The sequence below is a fragment of the Malaclemys terrapin genome, chromosome 11 (genome assembly GCF_027887155.1).
Source record: "Malaclemys terrapin pileata isolate rMalTer1 chromosome 11, rMalTer1.hap1, whole genome shotgun sequence".
NCBI lineage: Eukaryota > Metazoa > Chordata > Testudines > Emydidae > Malaclemys > Malaclemys terrapin.
In genome coordinates, this window is record NC_071515.1 from 67,561,247 (window position 1) to 67,587,472 (window position 26,226).

The following is a 26,226-nucleotide window of genomic DNA, read 5'->3' on the forward strand; positions in this document are numbered from 1 at the left end:
TATAATGATAATTTAATTATAATTAATAATAAATTAATACAGTTACTAAACCAATTACTAATTAGAGTAATAATTACAAATGACCAGTTAGAATACCAATTGAGCCAACCAAGTACTAATTACCAAACCAATTAGAATACCAATTGCCAGTTAGAATACAAAGTACCAATTACAGTACTATTTTACCAATTACAGTACCAATTTATAAAATATACACAAACAATATACAATACAATTTAAAATAATAGTTTAAATGGTTCACTATTACATTCTGAGGTCACAATATAATATAATGTTATGACATGACAAAAATGACATAATTATATTATAAACTATAATGTAATATAAGTTTGAGTTAATAAAGTTAAAACATAATTTTTTGACCTTATGTAAATTAAATGTCATTTTGAGGTTTCCAAAATTAAATTTCAGAATTTTGTTCTGCAGAAAATTTCGAAATTTCAGTTTTTGGTTCTTATTTAGAGCAATTTTTTGTTGTTGAAATTTCAGATTTTCCCCTGGAAATTTGAGGTTCCAACCACCTCTATTAACTACATCGACAGGGATGTTGTGAGGCTTGTTTCATTATTGTCCATGAGGTGCTCAGATAGTATTGTGAGGAGTGCAGCATTTGATCTGCGTTTCTCTCCACCTACATTCTAATCCCGACCTTATCTCTTTACTTCTCAAACCCCAGTGTTCTTCAAGGGCGAGAACATACAGGTATCAGTGTGTTAATGACCATGGTTAGTATTTCAGTATAAGCTTCCACTACTCTCAAAGCATCTGCTTAGAGAAGGGCGCATAGACATCAGAATTACCGCAGAGCTCACCAGAGCTAGTACATGCTTAAGGTGATAATATAGACTCTTGGCTTTCAAAAGCATGGAGCACCTTGCATCTTTCATTGACTTCCATCAGTTCAGTGGGAAAGGCAGAGAATGCAGCATTTTGAAAATCAGGTCACTTATTTAGGAAATTGAATAGGAAATTTGGAGCCTAACTTTTTAATTTTTTTTTCTTTTTTAAGTCTTGGCCGGAACCTTTTCAGCAGAAGATCTTAGCAGGGCCAGCTCTAGGTTTTTTGCTGCCCCATGGAAAAAAACCTCAGAGAGCACAACTGCCAAATCCAAAAAAAAACCCCCACCCAGACTGCCGTCCCTGGAATTGTGCCGCCCCAAGCACATGCTTGGTTTGCTGGTGCCTAGAGCTGGTCCTGGGTCTGAGTAGTGTAACCATTTATTGAAATGAAGACTACTGATTGATATCTCAGTAGGGCCAGTGCAGGGCTGGCACTTCCACTAGGCGACCCTAAGCCGTTGCCTAGGGCGGCAGGATTTTGGGAGCGGCATTTTGCTGCCCTTGGCGGCAATTCGGGGCGGCGGGGGTCCTTCCGCTCCGCATCTTTGGGGCGCTTCGGCGACGGGTCCTTCACTCGCTCCGGGACCCGCCGCCGAAGTGCCCCGAAGACGCGGAGCGGAAGGACCCCCGCCGCCGAATGTTCTGAGAAGGAGCACTGCCGCCTAGGGCGGCAAAAACCCTGGTGCCGCTCCTGGGCCAGTGCAACCCAAGAAGTAACCAAGCTAAGAGAGAAGATCAGGTCCAGTATAAATGGCTTCTTTAGGTGGCTGCAATGAGTTGAGTCTATTTACAGGTGGAGTTTGATGGCTAAAGAATCTGAATCCCATCTGTCTTAGTCATCATGGTCTTCAAGAAAAATAAATGATGGGGACTTTGCCACAAACAAGATGAACTTGCCAAACTCTCTGAGGTGTGTGTGGGTTGGTACAATGGGAGACAATCCTAATGCTTAGTTTTGTTACTCATACAAGAGACAGATATTCACCGAGTCCCTGTTTTTACCCAAGGCTCATGCTCACCCAGACAACCCCAGGATACTTCTATCCTAGACATCCTTGTATGCTGAATTACTGAAAACCCCGGAGTGAACAATTCCTCCACTCCAGCCAGGTCTCAGTAATATCCATCAGAACCACTACACTGTCCAATATAAAATCCCTTTAAAGGTCTTACTACTGGACAGCAAGCAGCAATGGGATTTTAACCTGCTTTTATTTTGACTAATATTAAGTTATTTCTTCATCCAATAAACAGTTCTTCATATTGTAAATATTAATGTATTATCCTTGGAGGGAATATAATATGAAGAGGTAGAGTGACCTTGTGGTTACAACGAGAGGCCTGAGTTCCCTGCTTGGTAATTAATTTACTCAGGTGTCACTCAACCTCTTATTAGTTCAGTTTCCCCAGCTATTGAATAGTGATCATCTCACCTGCCTCAGAAAGGTGCTGTGGGTCTTATTTAAATGTTGATCAAGCATTTAGAGATCCTCTGGTGACATGCTGTAGAAATGCACGCAAAATCGAAAGTGTTACCGTATATTGAAACCTGCATTGAACTGCAAAGATGCAGCATGCTGTGTTTTTAAACTTTGCAAAGAGTGTTCTGTTTAGTCATCATAAACCATGCACAGTGAGTGTTTTCCCCTTAAAGCGCTGGCCGTCTACACAATTGTTAACTTGCTCGTTCTACATAAAACTATTTGTATATTTATTGGGGCTGACTCATCCTCCTGCTACAATTTCACTGGTTGCAATTAGAGCAATCCCAGTCTCACTGCATGTGCATAGTACAGCTTGACTGAAGTGTGACCTAAATACAGTACCACATTTTCCTCCTTGTTGACATTGGCAGTGGCCAGAACGACAGGTGCAGTAAATTTCCAACCTTTGGCAGCTTTCGGGAGAGGGTTAATTCTGGGATCCCTCACAGCCAATAGCTGACAGGAAGTTGTATTGTGTGTTGACTTTAAACAGGAGGTTTGGGAGATCAGTTCAGAATCAGAAAACAGTGACTTGGAAGGAACAAACAGTCAATGCTTCAGAAGGGTGGTGATTTCCTTTTGGGTAAACACGTCATTAATCTAAGGGAGCACATTCTTTTCCATCAAAAGATAAGGAGTCCAAATTGCCTTTCTCAGGGCTTGGTCTTTTTAGATTGTTTTAACTGTGGCTTTTTCTCCTTCAATTACAGACTTTATATAATCTTTCATTTTGGGTTTGCCCTGCTTATTATGGGTGTAGGGAAAAAAATCTCAGACCAGGATTCTTTCTTTCTTTCAAAACTATTCAGTGATTTTCCCCCCCTCCAATTTTTTTTGTTTCTTTTTGTACAAGAAAAATAGTGATGCAGGGTTGTTTTTTGTTTTTTTTTTGTTTTTTTTTTTTTGATTGCTGTGTTTGGGCCAAATTTTTTGTCCTACTTTATAACCCGCCTGGGAAATTGGGTTTCTAATAAACACTGCCAGCTTCTCCTTTTATCATTAATACACTTTGAATAGGAAAAAATAGCAATCAGATCCTCTCTCTCTTGTTTCTGATTTCATCTAGCAGTGTTCAAGGTACCTATCCTAGAATGGCATCTTTCACGTTAGTCAGTGGGGTGTTGTAAGGGGCCCGTTGCGGGACTCAGGCCTCAGCATGGGTAAAGGGAGACATCATTAGCACGTAGGACTCTTGAAGTGAATAGGGTTCTCTGTGGATGTGACAATCCGCTTGCAGCATTGGGACCTAAAATTGCATTTCATCAGGATCTGCAGAGTATCCCCACGTGGCCTCAACCATAATTAGTTTTAATAAGAACACCGACAAATAATACTAAAATAAGTATTTTAATGACTAGTGTGAGTTGAACTGAGAGTTAAGAACTAAATTATGTAGTAATCCTATTGTCCTTCCCTGTTGCTGTAAAGACAAATGTGTATTTAGCACGTCTGGCAACATGGCTGCCTTAACATTGGTTAGAGCCAGGCACAATGGGCCTCCGTCCTACCAAGACTTCAAGCAGCTTCTGTGAAGTATTGAGCTTCCTTAAAGCCTTTTGACTTCAGGTAGGGCTTGAAAGGGGCTGAGCACTTCTGCACTACTGGGCTGAGCTTGTGCAATTGCTGTGCAGTCTTCCCCAGAGACCTTTCTCTGTACTTCCGTGGCCTTGCCTCACTGTGCTAATTATGTCATGGATCTATTTTGTCCTCGCACTTGCATTGATCGATCAGGATTTATTTAAATCAAATAAAGCTCTGCTGCTTTTTCCAGGCCCAAGCAGTGATTTGCACTCTTGCCCTGATGCTATGACACCTTTGAGACATAGGCCGTTATTCGTGGGGCACCCAGGATATCACCAGACTCTGTTTCACTTACAACCTAAAGCTAGGATTTGAACCCAGAACTCCAGAGGTGAGTGGCAAATGGACTAACCCAATCCACCAGCCGGCACTTGCTTAGCCTTTTGTGTAGTGTCTAGAATTGCTGTGCACGTGCTTGTATGAGCTAATCCCGCTACGTTCCGTTCAGTGATCCGATAGCGTCATGAACGAACACTTCCAAACTTGGTTTGTATTTATGTTTATGAAGTTTGGTTTGGGGTTAATGGACTGCAAAGCAGCAGCCTAAATTAGTGCTAGTCATGGGTTGACTCACAAAAGGTGTTAACATATTGTTTTAGATAAAGCTTCTGGTAGTTCGGATCCAAATGTGTCCAGCACTGTTTGCTTTGGAATCTCGCATGATCAGGCTTTTTAGTAAGATTTTTGGGTCCATATACAGTGGCTGGAGCCCTGGAGTGCAGCAGCAAGTTGTATGCTGTTCGTGGCAGGGCGCAAAGCTGGCTGCAACCAACCAACAATGGCTAGTGCACGCTCTGGGGAGGAGGAAATGCACTAGGAACCCTCTTTCAACCCTGCAGGTCCCATCATGGCATGGTCCAAGGGAAAGCAGTGTCAGGCAGCAGCCGGGAATTACGTTACCCTAACTCAGCTAACATATGCCACACCTACTGCTGTCTGTGGGGAGGGGTTGCCAAGTTTTAGTGGATCTGGCCCCAGCATCGTAGTATTAATCCACCAGGACCTGTCAGAAAATGTGATTTAAAGCAGAGTTTCTTGTATTTCTAGAGCAAATCAGGAAGTGCGGGGATGTCTGCTCAACGCCGTTTGAAAAATGTTAAAACTTGTTTGAATCTCAGTTCTGGTTTGGCAAAGATTTTGTTTGTGCTTCATCCAGTCTGGCTTACCTGGCAACTCATCTTTCGCTTTTGAATTGTTCTGTTTTACAACTCAGCAATAGCTGAATGCAGTTTCTCCTGTAACATTTGTGGGCTTAAGGGGGAAAAAAGCTCGCTTGCGCTTATGCCTCCTATACCAAGTTTCAGGCCACAGTGAATTGTTACAGTGAAGTTATCCCTGAATTTAGGGTTATTTAGTAGAAACTCTGACACTCAAGTCCATTCAGCTCTGCATCTCTCTCTGCTCTTTTTTCTTCCAACTCCCTCCCACTTCCTGTCCTCCTCCCAATCCTCCCTCCTAAACACTGTTTCTATATTCTTCTCTCACCTTTGCTCCCTCATTCAGAGATCTCCCTCCATGTCCTGCCTGTAACAGGTTGGCAGCATTTGCTGAAACACCCCACACAGATATTTCACAGGTGTTACTGGGGAAAGGGTTACATAAGTTCTACTAACTTTCTGAGATAGGTGTTAGTCCACCTGGATATAAGGGAGGCCAAAGTGACTCCCTCATGAGAGAGGATCTAGGGTGCGGGCCAAGTAGTGACAAGGGGGGAGCCCGAGGAGCAGCCCACCTTGGGGAGGTTTGAGCTGGACTTTATTTCATTGTTAATTTCACTGTTAACAAAGCCCAATCATAGAAAGGTGGCTGTGGGGGTGGGGAGAGTAGGGGTTGTCTTTTGACTTTGCAGTGTGCAGACTTTGTTTTTTGAAGCAGGTTGGGAAAGGCACTTACAGTACCATTCATTTTCCTCCTTGGATCCCACACATCTTCACCACGGCCTTTTGATCATGATAACTCACCAGAGATCTATACCATTTCAAGTGACCTTCACAGTTTTACTGTTTGTGTCTGATTTAGATTAGCAGGCAGGGACAGTGAGTTCCCTTATGTTTGTGCATGTCAAAGGAGATTATAACTGAATAACAATCTTAACTAAAGTAGCGTGAGTGGCACCTGCACTGGGTCGTGCCTCAGTGAAGCTTGCAAAACTGTCATCATAACCAGTGGATCCCATCTTGGTTGTCGTCTGCACAAGAATTAAATCCAGTTGTTTATGTAAATTTGAAGGCAGGGACAAAATGTTAGCAAGCAGTTGTGCCACAATCTCCATTGTGATTTGTAGCATGAAATCCTACAAGCAGATGAATTACAGAAACCATTTACGGACCTTCAGGAATCCACGTGCATGCAAGTTGTTTTTCTTCTAAGGTTTAACCCTGAATGGCAGATCATCCACTCAGATGTTTGGAAACTAATCCCTAGCACTGTGTTAGAAAATCACTGTGCGTAACACTGGAATGGGTTACGTAGGGAGGTGGTGGAATCTCCTTCCTTAGAGGTTTTTAAGGTCAGGCTTGACAAAGCCCTGGCTGGGATGATTTAGTTGGGAATTGGTCCTGCTTTGAGCAGGGGGTTGGACTAGATGACCTCCTGAGGTACCTTTCAACCTTCATATTCTATGATTCTATGATGAAAAACATTTAATTATTTATACACAGTGCAGGAGACATTGAGAGAGACCCACACCATAATATCCCATAGCCCAATGGCTAGGCACTCTCCAAAATGCTGTTTCAGTGGTTTGAGCATTCACCTACTAAACCCATGGTTGTGAGTTCAGTCCTTGAGGGGGCCATTTAGGGATCTGGGGCAAAAGTCTGTCTGGGGATGGGTCCTGCTCAGGGCTGGTGCTACCATTAAGGCAAACTAGGCGGTTGCCTAGGGCGGCAAAAAGCGGTGCCCCCAATTTTTTTTTACAGTGTTCCTGCGTTGGGCTGCCAGCGGTGTGCTGACACGTGCGGCTCAGACTCCCTCTCCCAGCGCAGCAGCCGCATCACTTCTCCCGCCTCCCAGGCTTGCAGCGCCAGTCAGCTGTTTGGTGCCGCAAGCCTGGGAGGGGAGGAGAATTAGAGCAGGGGCGGCGTGCTCGGGGAGGAGGCGGAGCAGAGGTGAGCTGGGGTGGGGAGCTGCCGCACGGCTCCCCAGGGCGGGAGCTGCTGTGGGGGGGCGCCTCAGGGTGGGGGGGAGCTGCCACGGAGGGGGGCACCTCAGGGTGGAGGGGGGGCTGGGAGCTGCCATAGGACTCGAGGGGGGGGGTTGGCACAAAGTGGAAGTTTCGCCTAAGGCGCAAAACTTCCTTGCACTGGCCCTGGTCCTGCTTTGAGCAGGGGGTTGGACTAGATGACCTGCTAAGGTCCCTTCCAACCCTGACATTCTATGATTCTGTGAAGACTGAGGACTTTGCAAGTGTTTTGGCAATGGTGGTGGAGAGGAACAGGGTCGACTTCAGTGAGGAAACAGACAGGATTTAGTGATTGAAGAAGGAGAGAAAAAGAGAAGAGGAGATAATTACTCTAGCACTGTACAGTTATGCTAGGCTCCCCTAGCCCCACATCTTACCCTCCAGGATCCTGAACATTCTAGAGTCAGCCCCAGAAAACATCCGGCAAGAAAAAACTTGCTGACTGTTCCAGTGAGAAAAATCCAAGCCAGGTACCACGTTGTGGTATTTGTAATAGAAACGTGGTGGTTTATTGATTTTTATTAAATCTGACGGTCTTCCAAGAACTTCAGCATCCACCTTTATGCGTAAATCTCTAACCACAAGTACAGTGTAGTAAGTGACGATCATTTGGTGGAATGTTCTTTAAGGTAGTTTTCACTTGTGCATGATTTAGTTCCATGGTCAGTCCTGCTTCCCTGCCAGGGTTTGCTTAACTTTAAGCTTATGAGTAGGCTTTTTGAATCTGGCCAAAACTTGACTAATTTGTAATGAGCTCCAGGTTGCATAAAACTTGGCAGGGCAGATATCCTTTATGTAGTTGCATAATGGGCTGACCCCAAATAACCACTGCTTGCTGGCAGGGTCTCCAAATCAGTCATTTTCCAAGATCTTAAAGTGCTAGGCGGAAACCTCAGGCTCTGCACACGGCCAGCCCACTAAGGTGTGTCCTGTGTTCTCGAGCCCCACGTCTCAGAGCTGACTCGAGTCTTTTTCTCTTCTTCAAATTGAAAAAACCCAACTGTTAAAATTGTCCAAGGGTGAGGAGAAACAAAGCTTCCAACATCAGCATTTAGAGCTCAGTGAGGGAGCTTCTCCTCGCCTTCGGTGAGAAGTGTTGAGAGTTACGGATGCTTTCTGTTTCCTTTTGGAATATACCGCACAATGTGGGTGAGGGATCTGAGTACAATGTGAGCTAAATCCTGTGCCTCCTCCGTTCTCCTAGGGATCCAACCGACCCCTTCTCTAAGCATGACTTTTTCTCAAAATCTTCTCATCAGGAGCCATAAATGAAGCTGAAAGCAAGTTAGCTCTCAGCCTTTATTTGGACTGTAGCTGACATCCTTTGGTTTGTATACAGTGTGTCTGTGATTGTGGCTGATACCATAATAGCAGTGGGTAAAATGGTTAACACTCCCTCCAAAATCCAAAAGCGAGGGTGCACAATGGTCCACAAGGACATAAAATAAGACCCAGCGTTGTTCTCTCTTTCAGATTTGAGGGTGAGGATGATGCTGGTCAGGGATAACCTTCCTCAATAGGCATTTTGTATTCATCTGCCAAGGCAAATGGAAGAACAAACAAATAGTATGACTGTTATACAGCACACCCACAGTGCACAAGATACTTCACAAAACAAATACAGGGGCCAGGTCTTGCAATCCAAGATTAGATGTGTTGCAGTGAGTGACCGTAACTAATAAAGAGAGGGAAGATTGGATGCAACGAAGGGAAGAAGCACAAGGATCGCTAACGTTCTGTGCATTTATAAATAAATTAGATGCAGGTGAGTGGCCTATTGCCAGTGCAGCCCCCAGTGTTCAAAGTTTGGGCCCCTCTTACATAAGGCCAACCAACAGACCATGCCATTTACTTTTTAAGCAAGAATCCCTACAAAAATAAATCAATCTCTTGTATTGTATTGTCATACAAAGGAGGGTTCCCAGCAAATGCTTTTGGTTGGGCTCCAGAGTACTTACTGCTCTCCTTTGACTACATGCTTGGGATAGGAGAGACACTCTTCCCAAAATAATTCTTTAGTTGAAAAAACCAATTTTCCATCAAACAATAGTTTTGACAGAATATTTTCAGACAGCCTTACTGCAACCCTAACTTGGGCAAAACTTCCATTTAAGTCAACCTTATATGTACTTGAAAACTGTTGTCTCACCTCAGTCTTCTCTTCTCCAGACTAAGGTTTAAGTATAGACATACCATGAGTCTCTTTGTGCCTGAGGCTTGGTCTACATTAGCAACTTTTGTCAGTATAATTACATTGCTCAGGGTTGTGGAAAATCTGTGCAAAGCAGTTATACCAATCTAACTCCATGTGTAGACAGCGCTATGTTGACGGGAGAAAAATTGTTGTCCTATCCTCAGAGGTTAAGGAGAAGAAGCAATGGGCTTAAATTGCAGCAAGGGAGGTTTAGGTTGGACATTAGGAAAAGCTTCCTAACTATCAGGGTGGTTAAGCACTGGGACAGATTACCTAGGGAGGTTGTGGAATCTCTGTCATTGGAGGTTTTTAAGAACAGGTTAGACAAATGCCTATCAGGAATGATCTAGTTATTACTTAGTCCTGCCATGAGTCCAGGGGATTGGACTAGATGACATACTTAGGTCCCTTCCAGTCCTATACTTCTAAGATTCTGTGATTTAAAAAAAAAAATAGTAGCAAGACCTTTTTGTGTGTGTGCTTTTTGTCAGTGAGTATCCATTCATGCCAAGGCCACCCAGCTGATGAGGATTCGGTAGGCACTTTTGATTATCCTTAGGAATTTTCTGTGATGGTTTCAAAGCCCTGTTGTTCTCTGTGTTTTTAGAAGTAAAATTTGTAGATGTTTTAAGCAGAGCTCTCTTTCATCAAAAGAGTCGTTTACGTTTTCTTTGAGGCAAAGGACAACTGTGATAGAGTCTACACTCAGTCACCTTTTCTCTTCATGTGAAACACTGGTCATTGCACTGAACACTCATTTCACTGGACTATTAGTTCCTCATAAACACAGGAAAAATTCTCATTGGTATAATAATATGCCGTGGACAAACATTTTGTAGTTATTAAAGCAAATGTGTTGATTAATGAAATGAAAAACCAGTACAGTTCATGTCTCCCGAAAGAAGTTCCTGTAACACTAGGACACCATATGAAAAACCAGGACTGTCCCAGTCAACTGAGACAATATGGTCACTTTATCTATAGAGTCTGTTGTATGCATCATTTACTACTTACCACATTTCCATGATCCGAGCCATTTTTACTATGACCATCCCATGACCTTTCCTTAAGCTGTCAGCCTCAAATATGTCTGCCAAATTCAGATGGTTTAATTTGCAGTATCCAAGTCTGCACTGTGTGGGTGGGTGGTGGAGGGGGGAATAAATTTCGTAGATACTTTGAGATTATCGTTTACACAGTGCTGATCTCTCACCAGTTGCCTTTTTCCATACTTCATAACACTTTTCCTTTTTTTTAAATCAAAATTTATGTGTGATCTGGAAAAACTTAGCATGAGGTGGGTGTGGGGAAGCATGAAATCTCCAGCACCAGCAGAAGGTACGCCATTATTGGCATTTGTTTTTCATTATGATACATGTTTACACACCAGTTTAAACATCTGCTGAAGATCTGGGAAGGAGTTTTTTTGGTCATAGCGCACAGCCATGTGTTCATCTACATTTTTGAAACCATAGTGCAGCCACAGAATAACAATGTAGATGGGGATGATAAGAATAAAACTTGATGTGGGAGTCTCTGGCTATAATATAGGGCCTTATTTTTTTCAGTCTGTGTCTGAGTCTAACCTACAGGAGAGGACCTAATCTACAGTACATCAAGTTTATCTCAGCTGTGAGTTTATTGATAACATGTGCTTAAAGATACATTATATGTATTGATTGATGGCAAGTCTCACAGTCAATGTTTGTCAATTGTAGACTTAGGGCTTCTTTACCGGGGGAAACTGACAGGCAGATCTATAGTGGTAAAATTATACTACAGTGCTATAACTCCCATGTGGACACAATTCTGGAATAAAAGTGACTTTATTTCAGTATAATAACTGCTTTAGAAGCGGAGAGTTTTATACTGGCATAGCTATAGTGGGATCATTATACTGCTGTAGTTCTGCCAGTCAGTTTCTCCATACAGACAAGCCTTTATAGATATTGTGAGCCTTGTCCTCAGCTGGCTTAAATCCAGGCAGCTCTAAGGATTTCAATGGTGCTGTGAGGATTTATACCAGCTGATGATCTGACCGTGCCCATTTTCGTTGTATTTAGCTATAGTTTCTCCAGAAATTTAAAATAGGACTGAGCATATTTTCCTGAATTCATATTAGTTTTTACAAATGTAGGGCTTAAACCAATTGGTGTGGTCACATGTGTTTGGAAAATAGACTTCCCCAATGGCGGGGGAGGGAGAGAGAGAGAATGTCTACACAGCAACTAGACACCCACAGCTGGCCCGGGCTAACTGACTCACGGGGCTCAGGCAGTGGGGCTGTTTCATTGCTGGGTGGACAGCCTGAGCCCAGAAGGCTACACAGCAATGAAACAGCCCCACAGCTCGAGCCCCGTGAGCCCGAGTTGGCTAGCATGGGCCAGCCACCAGGTTTTCTTTGCTGTGTAGATATACCGTGTGTGTGTGTGTGTGTGTGTGTGTGTGTGTGTGTGCGAGAGAGAGAGAGACTGTAAATAAGGATTTCCATCTATCCGATTCCAAATCCATTTTCTTATAGTTTACATTTAAACCCCTTGTGTTTGCAGAACATGGCTTTGTTGGATATTCGAAAGAACTTATGTTTAACAACACGCTACCAGACTACAGTACGGGGGAGTCCTTCTTCACTGTTTTTGGAGTGTTTTTCCCAGCTGCTACAGGTACTATACATTTTATTACCTACACTGCATTATAGAGGCAAGCACACATAAACAATGTGAATTAGTCTAAGCACCTTTTCAGGGCAGCAACGCAAGCAGCTCTCCTGATTATCCGAGTTAGCCATGCCAGCCTTAGTGAGTGCATGGTGGATCAGTGATTCTGGGATTGCCTCACGTTCTGCACAGCCTCATTGCACTCTTTAATTTAATCTTCTTTTTCCTAGTGGTCAGAAATTCCATGTTGTTTTTAATCTATTGGTGCTGAGCTGTAATTGGCGTGACCTTCTAATTTTCATGCCTTTTTTTCCCTAATGGACACTGACTCTTTTATCTTAACTCCTTGATACAGGGAGCTGGGATTTCTTTGAATGCAGTCCACTGTTATCTATGAAACCTGTCCGGATTTCCAGACTAGAGGGTTAGGCATTGGTTTAGGTCAGTGTCATTAGGCCATAGTATTAATCTACCGTATCACATTTGATAGCACTTACCTATAATGGTGATGAACAAGATTTATTTCCTAAATTTTGGGTAATAATTCTTAAATGCTTCTCCTAAAGTAGATGAGCATTCCCATTTCATTTTAGATGGGGCAACTAATGCACAAGTAAGTTTTGCCTAAGATCACACAACAAACAGGGCCGGCGCAACCCATTAGGCGACCTAGGCGGTCGCCTAGGGCACTGCGATTTGGGGGGCGGTGACCGCGGCGGTATTTCCACGGCGGGACCTTCCGCCGCCTCTGTGGGGGGGGCGGCATTTTGGGGTGGGACCTTCCGCCGCTTAGGGCGGCGGAAAAGCTGGTGGCGCTCCTGACAACAAATCAGTGGTAAAGTTGCAAACAAAACCCGTTTGTGCTGAGTCCCAGCGCTTTACTCAATGCCCTAGCCCACAGTTATCCTCTCTCCCTAATTATAGATTTTTCTTTGCATTAGCCTCTCAGCATAGCTACTGAGAGACTCTTGCTAATGATTGTAGCTGTGCTGATGTGGTGGTATGTGTAAGGTGAAGGCTGGTGGCGTGGTATGTGTAGTACCATTGCTTATCATTCCAGCTGACACATTTGTTAAATTTAATTGTGGATTTGGTTTTATTTCACTTTCCTAAATTAACTAAAAGACCATAAAAAATGAATCTGGCAATGCCAAGTGGGAATGAAATCTCCATCAATTCGAGTTAGAATTCCTCTTGTTGATGCTGTTTTTTTGCTATAAAAAGTACTGATTGTAAGCAGTTTCCATGGTGATGAATCCTTGGATTATAGAATGAACTTTCAGAGGATTAGCTCTAAGCAACTAGCCGAAAGTCATTAGCAGAGTTGCTGCAATACAGGGAGACATATTATATGGTTTCATAAAACAGATGAAATGAATGAGTGTTCCAGTAGCATAAATACTTGTTTTGTTAGAAATCTACCTCATTTGCCTTGGAGGAGCAAGTGTCCCTGTTACTTCCCTTTTGTCCCAAAATATTCATTCAGCCAGCTGGATCACCAGGGCTACGTGAACTTACTGCGAAGACCGACTGAAGAATCTTTCTTTCAAGCGCTTGCCTGGCCTTTTACAGAAGGGAATCGCTTCCCGTTTCCTTAAACACTCCTGTAGTTCTGTTCTGCTGATGATGATTATAAAGGGAGTATTTGTCAGAGCGGGGATAGAGGGGGTAGTGATGTCTCGGGCCTAGCAGAGTGTCAGGGCACATTCAGCACTCAGAAAGGCTTGGCCTCTGAGCGTCTCCTGTTTTATGCATTTTGTTGAGTAGTTGGAATAGTTGCTCTTTTGTTCACTCTCTATGGAAGGACTGAAGCACTTTAAAGGCTAAAGGGGGAGGGATAGCTCAGTGGTTTGAGCATTGGCCTGCTAAACCCAGGGTTGTGAGTTCAATCCTTGAGGGGGCCATTTAGGGATCTGGCACAAAAATCTGTCTGGGGATTGGTCCTGCTTTGAGCAGGGGGTTGGACTAGATGACCTCCTGAGGGTCCCTTCCAATCCTGATATTCTATGATTCTAAAGGCTTTTGAATCTTCTATCATTGTGTTGCCTGCAAAACCTACGGGCTCGATCCTGCAATGATGGGAGCTCCCTTAACGTCCTTTCACTTCCACAGTGGTTGAGTGTGCTCAGTACCTTAATGGAGACTGGGCCATTGTGAAAGTGCTTGAGTTATTTCTTATTTGCCTCTCATTGAACTCCCTTATGCTAAGTCCAAACAGGTTGGGCAGTGATTTGGCAGGCAGCTTCTCGCCTGGGCTCAGTGAGAGTTTGTTTTACTTTACTGCTATCTTGTCTAGTGGTACCATGTGCTCCCTCTTGGGAGAATCACTGTTCTGAGTCCAGCCTCAAGCTGTAGCATCCCAGGAAAGGTAGTGGCGGATGGTATTGGTTTTCCTTTCTCCCTTACCCATGACTACTGGCTATGAGGAGGCTGCCATGTCATCCCCATGTCTGGAGTGCAGCTGCTCCTAACCATCTAATAGGGAAAAAAGGAGTACAGTAGAACCTCAGAGTTACGAACACCAGAGTTATGAACTGACTTGTCAACCACACACCTCATTTGGAACTGGAAGTATGCAATCCGGCAGCAGAGCCACCCCACCCCCACAAAAAAGCAAATACTGTACAGTACAGTACTGTGTTAAATGTAAACTACTAGAAAATATAAAGGGAAATTTTAAAAAATAGATTTGATAAGGTAAGGAAACTGTTTCTGTGCTTGTTTCATTTAAACAAAGATGGTTAAAAGCAGCGTTTTTCTTCTACATGGTGAAGTTTCAAAGCTGTGTTAAGTTAATGTTCAGTTGTAAACTTTTGAAAGAAGAACCATACCGTTTTGTTCAGAGTTACGAACAACCTCCATTCCTGAGGTATTCGTATCTCTGAGGTTCCACTGTGTTTATGACAAAGCTGCAAAGAAAATTAGCCTTAGTGTTATTAAATGGTTCTTCATCGCTGCTGATTCTTGGCAGCTAGGAAAGTCAAAGCTAATAGATTGAACTTATTTAAAGCTCTGTCAGTTTATTATTTCATTGGTTAGTAGTTGTAATACCAGTAGTAATACTGTAGCCCATGAAAGCTTATACTTAAATAAATTTGTTAGTCTCTAAGGTGCCACAAGTACTCTTTTTAGTAATACTAAAGAGTCTTTTAAAATACAGCTTTGTGCAGTGTACAGGATAATTAATTGGGTTGCTACGCACGACTTCCCTCGTTTTGGTTAGTCTGTTATTTGGAGGATTTAAACAATTCCCTGCCAGTAGCAATGTGCCAGTGATGATTGTGTGATCTTACTCCCATTCCTGTTTGTATGAAAGCAGTGCATAGAGGCCCCATCCAGGTACCAGTGTGTTAGGTGCAGTACGTACAGAAGAATTTGCCTGGAAGAACTTGCAGTATGTTTGGACAAATAAAAAGGTGGGAGTAAGGAAGTACAGGGAATTGAGGGCTTGTCTACATTTAAAATGCTGGACTGGCGCAGCTGCACCTGTGCAGCGGAGCCACTGTAGCTCTTCAGTGAAGTTAGGTCGGTATAACTGCGTTGCACAGGGGTGTGGATTTTCCACAACCCTGAGTGACATAGTTATACTGACATAAGTTGCTAATGTAGACCAAGCCTCAGGCACTCACAGGCTCATGGTGTGTCTATACTTAAAGCACTACAGCACTGCAACTGCACTGTCCTGGGATTTACGTCTGTGAGTGAAGAGGAACTTCATAGGAAGACACCATGAGAGTTCAAGTTCAGATTCAGCAATGAATAGTGGTTAAGGTACACTTTGTGGAGGAGAAGCAGTTTGTGGAGTTCTGTATGATGGGGACTGAGTGGGGTTTGGAGATTGGAACTGTCCCAGAGTGAGACAGTTGTCATAGGGCAGTGGTTTTCAACCTGTGGTCGGACTACATCTAAGGGGTCTGTGAAAGGTTGTTGTTACCATAGAACAGTGTTTTCAATCTATGGTCCATGGACCCCTGGGGGTCCGCAGGCTATGTCTAAGGTTTCCAATGGGGTCTGCACCTCCATTTGAAATTTTGTAGCAGTCTGCAAATGAAAAAAGGATGAAAACCACTATCATAGGGTATAGAAGTAGAGGATTAGAGTAACGGAAAGTTCTTTCCAAACGCCAGCCTTTAATAAATCAGTTATTAATACTAGAAAGCCACACACGTGAATTAACATTAGAGACTGGATATGTATCATTTAAGTGATATTTAGGAAACTCTGCTGCTCTGTGTAATGATGGGTGAGGCTCCGATTATGTGCAAGTCCCTATGTATCTCACCACCTGTGAACAAACACTTTTCACGGAGCAATCACTGCATATCTGACCAATCAGTCCTCATCCTCAATGGAAACCTGCACAACACTTTCAAAAGATGAGCCTCAGAGCTTAAATCCATAAATTTGCTAGACACTAAAAATCATGGTCTTAATAAAGACATTAGATTTACAGCTTATCACAACAACCTGTAACCCTCTAACCTGTATTTTTTGTCCTTTGACTGCAGAGGTGTTAATTAGCCACTTTGCCTTGAATTGTTTCTTAAATTATGTGTTAACTACTTATGCTAAACCATCTATTCCACCTTGTATTTGGTGCGACGTTCCCAGTACCTTTCCTAGACCTGAAGAAGAGCTCTGTGTAGCTCGAAAGTGTGTCTCTTTCACCAACAAAAGTTGGTCCAATAAAAAATATTACCTCACCCACCTTGTCTCTCTGAAGTGAAGCTGAGTAAATTGTACTTTCTGGGGATTTCATAAAAAAAAAAAATTAAGGACACGGTCCAAATTCTGTCCTCAGTTTTTCTGGATTTTCAGTGATATGACTCCAGTGATGCGAGTGGAGTTAGTTTTACAGTTAGGCTAGGTTGCCTGATGTCCAGTTTTTGACCGGAAAGTCTGGTCAAAGGTGGTCTGTAGGGTGTCCAGTCAGTACTTCTGACTGAAAAAACAAGGAGTCCTTGTGGCACCTTAGCGACTAACAGATTTATCTGGGCATAAGCTTTCGTGGGCTAAAACCCACTTCATCAGGTGCATGGAGTGGAAAATACAGTAGCAGGTATCTATATACATAGCTTATGCCCAAATAAATGTGTTAGTCTCTAAGGTGCCACAAGGACTCCTCGTTGTTTTTGCTGATACAGACTAACACGGGTACCCCTCTGAAATCTTACTTCTGACTGGACACCAAAAGTCCGGCTACCGCTTGTAACCGCCGGCAGCAGCCTATCACCCACACCATGCCAGCCTGGCCCAGGGCATGGGGACCAGGAGGGGCCTGGGCAGGTGGCAGAGCAGCACAGCGGTGGGAGGAAAGGTGCCAGGTCATCAACCCGTGCCAGTCCCTTTTCAGTTGGGGCTGCCTTGGACCTGTATCTCGTGGGCAGGCAGGCAGGCTCTGTGGCAGCTCCCAGCCTGGCTCTGCAGGAGCAGGTGAGTCCCTGGGGAAGTGGAGGCGGAGTGAGCGAGTGATGGGAGGGGGAGTGAGTGACTGGGGCAGGGGCCTGTAGTGTCCAGTTTTAAGAAATTTGGCAACCCTAAGTTAGGCCCAAATTCTGCTCACAGTTTTCTTTCCGTGTAATAGCCATTTAAAACATTTCAGAGGGAAGTAGAATGCAGCTGGCTTTATTCTTAAAGTTCTGTAATTTAATGAAGAGGTGATCCGTGTGTGTGTGTGTGTGTGTTTGTGTTTGTGTGTGCACATATATATATATAATGTGTGTGTGTTTACACATGCGCGTTGCTGGCTTGCATGTGTATTTATGGGCATGGAGGATTATTGATTATGTCATAAAGGCTAAAATAATTACTTAGATGGAGTAAAAATACCTGTATTTTTATAACTTCACCAAAGCACAAATGAATGAATATTTTTTCAAAAAATTGTGGGTGAATGCATTCCTAATTAGTCTGCATTATTGCCGTGATTTCGCATGTACATTGGATGTGTGTGTGCAAATGGTCGTGTAGGCAAGGAGTCAGAAATTGCATAGCTCATATTGTTGCTTGCAAAACTGCATGCACAAACTGGGCACACAGTTGTTGGTGCATTTTTGAAAATGAAGACTTAAGCTTGTCTTAGGCAAAGAATGCTCTTTTTTTAATTTCTATTAAGACATATTTATTTCTATTATTATTTCTGTATTGTGCTGTTCATAAAAGCAATACAGTGTTCTTCAAGTGCTGGTCTCCATATGGATTCCTCTGTGGGTATGCATGCACTTCATGCTCCTGTGACCGAAGAATTTGTGCAGGCAACGTCCATTGGTCCATGACTGCACCCCTGCGATTTTCGTGTGCTACACTGATAGTATAAGGGGCAGATTGGACCGAATGCCTCTTCAGTTCCTTCTTACCATCACATGGCCTGAGTCGGAACCTCCAGTGTCAGGACCTGGCTGGGGGGTACCCCTCTGTACATTGGTCAGAGACATCAAGGAGTGCACCTCCTAGCAGGAGACCTGATGCAGGAGTGCGGGAGAATACACCTATGGACCCACTGTCAGGGTTTCCTCAGGAGAGCAGGGGATGCTGTCATAAGCTCTCCCCCCCTCTAAGTCCACTCCAAAGAGGATGGATCCCTCCCTGACCCTGTCCAAGTCAGGCAAGTCTTTGTGCCTAGCTCCCAAAGACCTAAGCTCCAGGGCCATGATAAATAAGCACAGTGCAGCAAGTCACTGCTACTACCAGACTCCACACCAGCAACACCACTATCAGGGCAGTGAACTGCCAGTATCGATGAAGAGCACCCATAGGGAATCTCAGCCACCGGGGGTACCACCACAACCCCGTCTGGATCTGCCAACTCAGAATCTTCCTACATCAGCTCAGTCTGTAAAGCCTGACCGAACCCTGTGCACCCCGGGGAGAACAGAAAGATACATCATTCCAGGGGACATCTTTGCTCTCTTGGATCCACAGTCTCCCCTGTTGTTGGGACTGACCCTCATCAGGGAGATTTTGACCCCACCAGGAGATAAATGCTATGAGAGAAGTCTGTCTCCCATCCTGTCTACTAGCCATGGCTTCTCTTCAACGGAACTGACAACACTGCTGATCAAGCCAGATCCAAATCCAACAAGAAGGTTGGATATACTGGAGGAACTGTCATTGCCTCCACGAGGAAGATCAGTCCAGACAGGAGAACCAGAGCTACCTGGAACCAGCCTCCCCTACCCAAGCAAAACGCCTCCCTCAGGATCGGTGGTACCCCAGGCGTTGGGGACCTCCACAACATACCTTCGACCCTTCCTACTGCCCCTATTACCGGGATCTGTATGTAGTAGAGAGTCATATTGCCCCTCTCTCTTCTATACAGTCAGGAGGAAGTTTTGGTTGCTCTCTTTGAAGGAAGACTATGAGCCGAATCTACCGGTTCTGCCAGTACTGGCAGAACCATCTTCCTCATCTCCTGATGAGGCGGTCTCCCCAGCTTTGCTGTCCCCTCGAGATGAGCACAAGCAACTCCAGGAGCTGCTACCAAGGGGGGAATAAGAATTCCATATCTCCTTAGAGGAAGTCCAAGACATACAACATAAATTCCTAGACATCCTGCAACCACTGGGATCCAGCTAGTTAGGACTGTATGGCATGCACTGGCAACATGTACCCCTACCTCCAAGAGGGCAGAGAAAGATTACTTTGTCCCAGAAAACAGAGCAGAGTTTCTATTTACCCACCCGGTCCCGAGCTCTGTAGATGTTCAGGTTGCCACAGAGAGACCCAGGCAGCAACACCCAGGAGCTACCTCCACCAATAAGGAGGCCAACTGTGTGGATCAGCTGGAGAGGACGGTGTTTACATCTACTAGCCTCCAGTTTAGTGTATTGAATTGTCAATTGCTGTTGGCTAAGTATGATTTTCTGAATTATTAAACTTTTCTAGATTTCAGGGACAAATTGCCCCAGAGGGAGAGGGTTCACTTGCAGGCTCTCATTGATGATGACAAGCTGGTGGCAATAACTTCATTACAATCTGAGGTTGATGCAGCCTGCACCGTGTCAAGATCAATGGCTATTGCCATTGCCTGGGAATCATGGCTACACTCTAGGGTTTCTCAGGGAGGTCCAGAACACCATAGAAGATTTGTCCTTCTATAAGACCAATCTTCTTCATGAAAAGACAGATGAAACTTGCACTTGCTAAAGGACTCCATGGCAACCCTCTGCTCTCTGTGTATATATCCATCAGAGAAAATACAATAAGCAGTTACCATCAGCACTCTTATGAACCTCTTCGTAAAAGGCAGAGGCTGCAATGGCCAGGACACCCTGCACCTTCCACTTCAGTCACATTAACCCAACTTCCCGGGCCAGCCAAAAGCTACTTTTAACGAGATACTCAGAAGTTGTGAACCACTGTTGGTGCCATCTCCACCCAATCCCCAGGTCTCCTTTGGTGGCTGCCTAGCACTCTTTCCCCACAGTTGAAGGTCAATAACAATGGACAGATGGTTGCTGGATATCATCCATTGAGCTATTCCATAGAGTTTCCCTATCCCCCCCACCAAAACCTCCTTCCCTGTCCCTTTTCAGGGACCATTCTCACCAGGAGATCCTCCTCCCAGGGGATAGAATGCCCCCTTCAGCAGGGAGCAATAGAGCAGGTATCTCTTCAGCATCAGGGAAAAGGGTTCTATTCAAAATATATCCTAGTTCCCAAAAAGACCCAGTCTCAACTTGCAACACTGACATTTTTATTCACAAACTAAAATTCTTTGTGTGGTTACAGTGGCATCAATGACACCATCTCTGGAAAAGAACCCGTGGTTCACAGCACTCAATGTGAAAGATGCATGCTTTCACATGGACATTTGCCCTTCCCACAGAAAATTCCTCAGGTTTCTAGTGGGTCCCGACAACTGTCAAGACAGGGCATTTCCATTTGTTCTAGTAGCCGCTCGCAGGGTCTTCCCTCGACATGCGACGAGCACCAACATTTGCATTTTACCTGCCGGGAATGAAACCGATTAGAAAGTCACCTAAATTTTTCGTTGCCATAGCAGAACGGGTTTGAAGTCAAGCTGTATCCTCTCAGAGGATCTCTAAGTAGCTCTCCAGGTGTATCCTTAACTGTTATTGGATGGCACAGCTTCCTCCCCCACATGGAGTAAGGGCTCACTCTGCAAGATACAAGCGGCCTCAGTAGCATCCTTCAAGAGGTCCCCTGATTGACATTTTCAGGGCAGCTAAGTGGAGCTCCTTCCACACATTCATGAGGCATTATGCCTTGGTTCAAGAGTCCTCCACTGATGCATCCTTTGGGCAGAAGTTCTACAAGCAGCTATACCACCTGCATCCTCGCACCCTCCTTCTCTCTAAGGACGGCTTGTCAGTCACCCACTGTGGAATACATATAAGGACCAGCACTCAAAGAAGAAAGGAACGTTAAAGTTACTTACCATGTTGTAACTGGAGTTCTTCAAGATGCATGTTCCCTTTCTGTATTTCACTACCTGCCCTGCTTCCCCTCTGCTTTGAATCGTGGCATGATTTGTGGTGGAGAAGGAACTGAAGAAGCGGTCAGTCCGCCTCATCCCTTATGCCCTCTGTGCAGAGCGCAAGGAGAGTAGGGACACAGGACCAACGGGCACTGCTTGCAAAAAGTCTCCAGTCTTAGGCACATGAAGCACATGTGTACCCACAATGGAATATAGAAAGGGACCATGTATCTCGAAGAACTCCAGTTATAACAAAATAAGTAACTTACCTCTTGAGGTCATGTTACTGTGAAATATCTTTGCACTGAAACTGAATTCTGGAATAAACTGCATCTGGTGTTTCAAAGTGACCGCAAATAGATTTAGAAATCTTGGGTTAAATAATCTGCTGATGCAAACTGGCACAGTTCCGCTAAGGCTGTGGAGTGGTGCCAATGTATATGAGCAGAGAATTTGGCCCCTTTTAAAAATGAACTCTTATCTGGTATTTTCCATTCCCCATCTGCTGAGGAATGAAGGAGACGAGGAATGGAAAAGGCCCTTGCTCTCTATCTTGATTTATCATGTAATGTACTAGAAAATGTAAAAATATTTGTCATATGACAGTGATATATGATAAATCGTAGGTGGTTAAGTTATAAACTGGAGGTGGTGTAGCTGTTGATTGTCTGTGACCTATGATGTAGGTAGTATCCTTCTGCAAAAGTTTTCATTTGTCCATCGCATGGATAATTCCCAGAATAGGATTATATTGGGCGTAGTTGTGATGTACAGGCTGTCTCGATACTCCCTTGGTTTCCTGGCTGAATTGACCACGTTTTTATCCTGCCTTGCCCAGCAGCTTTGCCATTATCTGCTTTGGGAGATAGTGGGTCTGTGTGGAAAATCCAGGCTGCTATCGGATTGAAACAGAGACGTGGGTAATTCTCTCTGAGAACAATCTGCAGATAAGATTGTTCAAATTTGGAGGGGGATGAATGCTTCCGTGGGGGCTGATCTATGTCTGGAGGAGAGAAATGTCCCAGCTTCTCAAGTTGATCTTTTGGACAGTTTTTCTTGTTGAGAGCTAGCATTTTTGAGAGCACTCCATCCTACTGCTTGCCAATCAGACACATTCTTTCATGTATTTAACTGGGAAGGAGGACTTATTATTGTTAAGGGTAAGCAGGTTGCTGCTTCGTTGAAAATTGTTGGACCTGCTACTCAGGAAAGCACTTCTTGATGCTAATCTTCTTCAGCTATCACCCTGTCTGGAACATGTCCTTTGTGGACAAGGTGATTGAGAATAAAACAGCAAGACACCACCTGTGTCTCCTGAACTTCCTTGGTCCTCTTCAGTAAGATCTGAGGTCTGCGTGTTGTATATAGGAGGCTGTTTGGGCTCTGTGGTTGATGATGCTCACATTAACTCTTGTGCACTATCTAATCTATCTATCATACCTATATGGCCCCATTACTGTACTATCAGAGTGGCTTAAAGTCCTTCGTATACTTATCCCCATACACCAGTGTGAAGTAAGGAAGTATTATTATCCCCATTTCAGAGATGGGAAACTAATGCTGCACAGGAATGATGAAGTCAGAGTTTGGGTGGTGAATAAGCAACGACAGGCTCCAATTCAGCACAAGTCGGTGCCATTTTAAGGTGCTCCTATGAAGTGATTGGCCCTTGTGTGGCATTTCTTCCTGAGCCAAAGACTCGATAGGAGCAATTCATCTTGGCAAAAACCCCACAACGAAGGGGACTCGTTGCCATGCCAGTAGACTATAGTCTGCAAGGGGCACCTTCCAAACACTTTGCATGGTAATAAGTTGAACTGAGGAGGAAGGAAGTTCAGTGGTTAAGGTGCTATCCTGGAACTGACTCAGGGTCAATTCCCTGCTCTGCCACAGACTTCCTCTGCAACCTTGGGCAAGTCATTTGACCACTTAGTTTCCCATCTGTGAAATGGGGATAATAATACTTCCTTACTTCACAATGGTGTATGGAGATAAGTACACTAATTGTACACTGAAGAATTGTGTTCTACTAATAGCATACTACTAATAGTGTACTACTAATTGGACTAACTGTCCAAATTCTCATCATGTTTTTAAAGTAACATGGCTACTTTTCTCTTTACCAGTATCTGAATACTTCTAGGAAGTGTGAAAAAGCTATTTTGACCAGGAAGGATAGTACTGTGCTTATGGCATTGAACTGAGACTCAGGCACTGTGGGCCAGTCACTTAATCCCTTTATGCCTCCGTTTGCCAAGCTGCAAAGTGGGGGATAATTCTCCTTTTCTTCTATCCTTTTGTCTGTCATGTCTATTTAGATCGTAAACTTTGTGGGGTAGAGAGGATAGCTCAGTGGTTTGAGCATTGGCCTGCTAAACCCAGGGTTGTGAGTTCAGTCCTTGAGGGGGCCACTTAGGGATCTGGGGCAAAAATCAGTACTTGGTCCTGCTAGTGAAGGGGGCTGGACTCAATGACCTTCCAGGGTCCCTTCCAGTTCTATGAGTTAGGTATATCTTCATATATTATATTATTACTGGCATATAAATAATAACAAGAGTTTAGTTAGATTGTTCTCGGTTCTACCATGTGCTTTCTGTGTGACTTTGGGCTTAACACTTAACCTGTCAGAGCTTCAGTTTCCCTATCTGCAAGCTAGAGATAATACCTATCTCACCAGGGTGTCGTGAGCTTTAACTGACATCTGCAAAGCAGATTCTTGGATGGAAGGTGCCTGCACAGTATTATTATTCTCTATCTGTTAAATGTGCGTGGGATCGTTGGTAGACAGAGACAGTACAAGCCATTTTATAATAAAGATTGTCTCTCCTGGATGTAAGAACCCATCATCTATTTGGGTCTAACTGCATGTGTCAGAGTTGGGTAATACGGCCTGTTGAATGGACACTGGGATGAATGGCAGCACTTTTCTATTGACAATTGAACAACGCTGTTTTCCATGATGTTTGTATTAAGATAAGACGTTTTTGTTTAAATTCATGCTTTTTTCTCATGTCATTGTCCAGCCTGCACAAAGGGTCCTTTGTGGGCATGTTTTTGGTAGCTTGTTACCATTGGATACAGGATTGAATGGTTACTTACTTACAAAGCTACGGCTATGGGGCAGATAGTGTTTTCAACAGTGACGTAACAAAGTATAGCTACAGTTCTGACATGATCAATAAATGATCTAATTCCAAATTATGTTTATCTTTGTCTACAACATGCAGGTGTGATGGCTGGGTTTAATATGAGTGGAGATCTCCAGAAGCCTGCGGCCAGCATCCCACTCGGGTCTCTGGCAGCTATCGGCATTTCGTAAGTCGCTTGAAAGAGAGTGAGAAGAATTTACTTTCTGTTTAGAGTGTGCCCTGGATGTGACCAATCTATTTCATATTCCAGTCAACCTTTTATTACTCACCCATCTGGAAAATTAAAGTCTGGCTCTTGTTCAAATTATCATCTATTACCCCCTCCTACTCTGGATGCTTTTAGTGAAGAGATTCATTAATGCGGATATAATCAATTCTTCTCCGCCCCCCAGGCTCACTTCCTGATACAGAATATGTATTAACTCTAGAATTGTCAGATTGGACTACTCTGGAGTAGATTTCAAAGTTGTTGGATTTGGGTTTCTTTAAGAAAATAAAAATTACAAGCCTTCTATTTTCATCTGAAAACAAGGAAAATAAATGGGGGAGGGATAGCTCAGTGGTTTGAGCATTGGCCTGCTAAACCCAGGGTTGTGAATTCAGTCCTTGAGGGGGCCACTTGGGGATCTGGGGCAAAATCAGTACTTGGTCCTGCTAGTGAAGGCAGGGGGCTGGACTCGATGACCTTTCAAGGTCCCTTCCAGTTCTAGGAGATGGGATATCTCCATTATTTTATTTTATTTTTTTTTTTTAAAGAAACAGGCAGAGTCATAGATTCATAGATTATAGGACTGGAAGGGACCTCGAGAGGTCATCGAGTCCAGTCCCCTGCCCGCATGGCAGGACCAAATACTGTCTAGACCATCCCTGATAGACATTTATCTAACCTACTCTTAAATATCTCCAGAGACGGAGATTCCACAACCTCCCTAGGCAATTTGTTCCAGTGTTTAACCACCCTGACAGTTAGGAACTTTTTCCTAATGTCCAACCTAGACCTCCCTTTTTCTTATATTAGCTGACATGTTGCAGCTAAAGTTCTCAAGTACTTTTTTATGAAGAATGACTTAGGGTTTATCCTCACATGACGGGATGGGAGGTGGATCGGGCTAGCATACCTAAGAGGTCAGGTGGGCTGGTCTAACTGTGTCCACACTGAAATATTTAGTGCGCTAGTTCGAGCCGAGCTAGCGCCTCTGTGTACCTCCCCCACTACAACTTGAGACCATTGATTCTTGTTCTGTCATCTGCCACCACTGAGAAGAGCCTAGGTCCATCCTCTTTGGAACCCCCGCTTTAGGTAGTTGAAGGCTGCTATCAAATCCCCCCTCACCCTTCTCTTCTGCAGACTAAACCCAAGTTTCCTCAGCCTCTCCTCATAAGTCATGTGCCCCAGCCCCCTAATCATTTTTGTTGCCCTCCGCTGGACTCTCTCCAATTTGTCCACATCCCTTCTGTAGTGGGGGGACCAAAACTGGACGCAGTACTCCAGGTGTGGCCTCATCAGTGCCGAATAGAGGGGAATAATCACTTCCCTCGATCTGCTGGCAGTGCTCCTACTAATACAGCTCATTATGACATTGGCCTTCTTGGCAATGAGGGCACAATGCTGACTCATATCCAGCTTCTCATCCATGGTAATCCCCAGGTCCTTTTCTGCAGAACTGCTGCTTAGCC

General features: G+C 44.0%; 1 protein-coding gene across 3 annotated transcripts in view; it reads left to right on the forward strand.

Annotated features, from left to right (window-relative positions):
* Positions 1-26,226, forward strand: part of SLC12A8 (solute carrier family 12 member 8) — an 87,690-nt gene that overhangs the window by 31,696 nt on the left and 29,768 nt on the right. For all 3 annotated transcript variants that reach the window (XM_054044529.1, XM_054044530.1, XM_054044531.1), the window contains exons 6-7: positions 11,854-11,967; positions 24,628-24,715. In XM_054044529.1, coding sequence (XP_053900504.1) covers positions 11,854-11,967; positions 24,628-24,715 — 202 coding nt within the window. The remainder of the gene's footprint in view (positions 1-11,853; positions 11,968-24,627; positions 24,716-26,226) is intronic.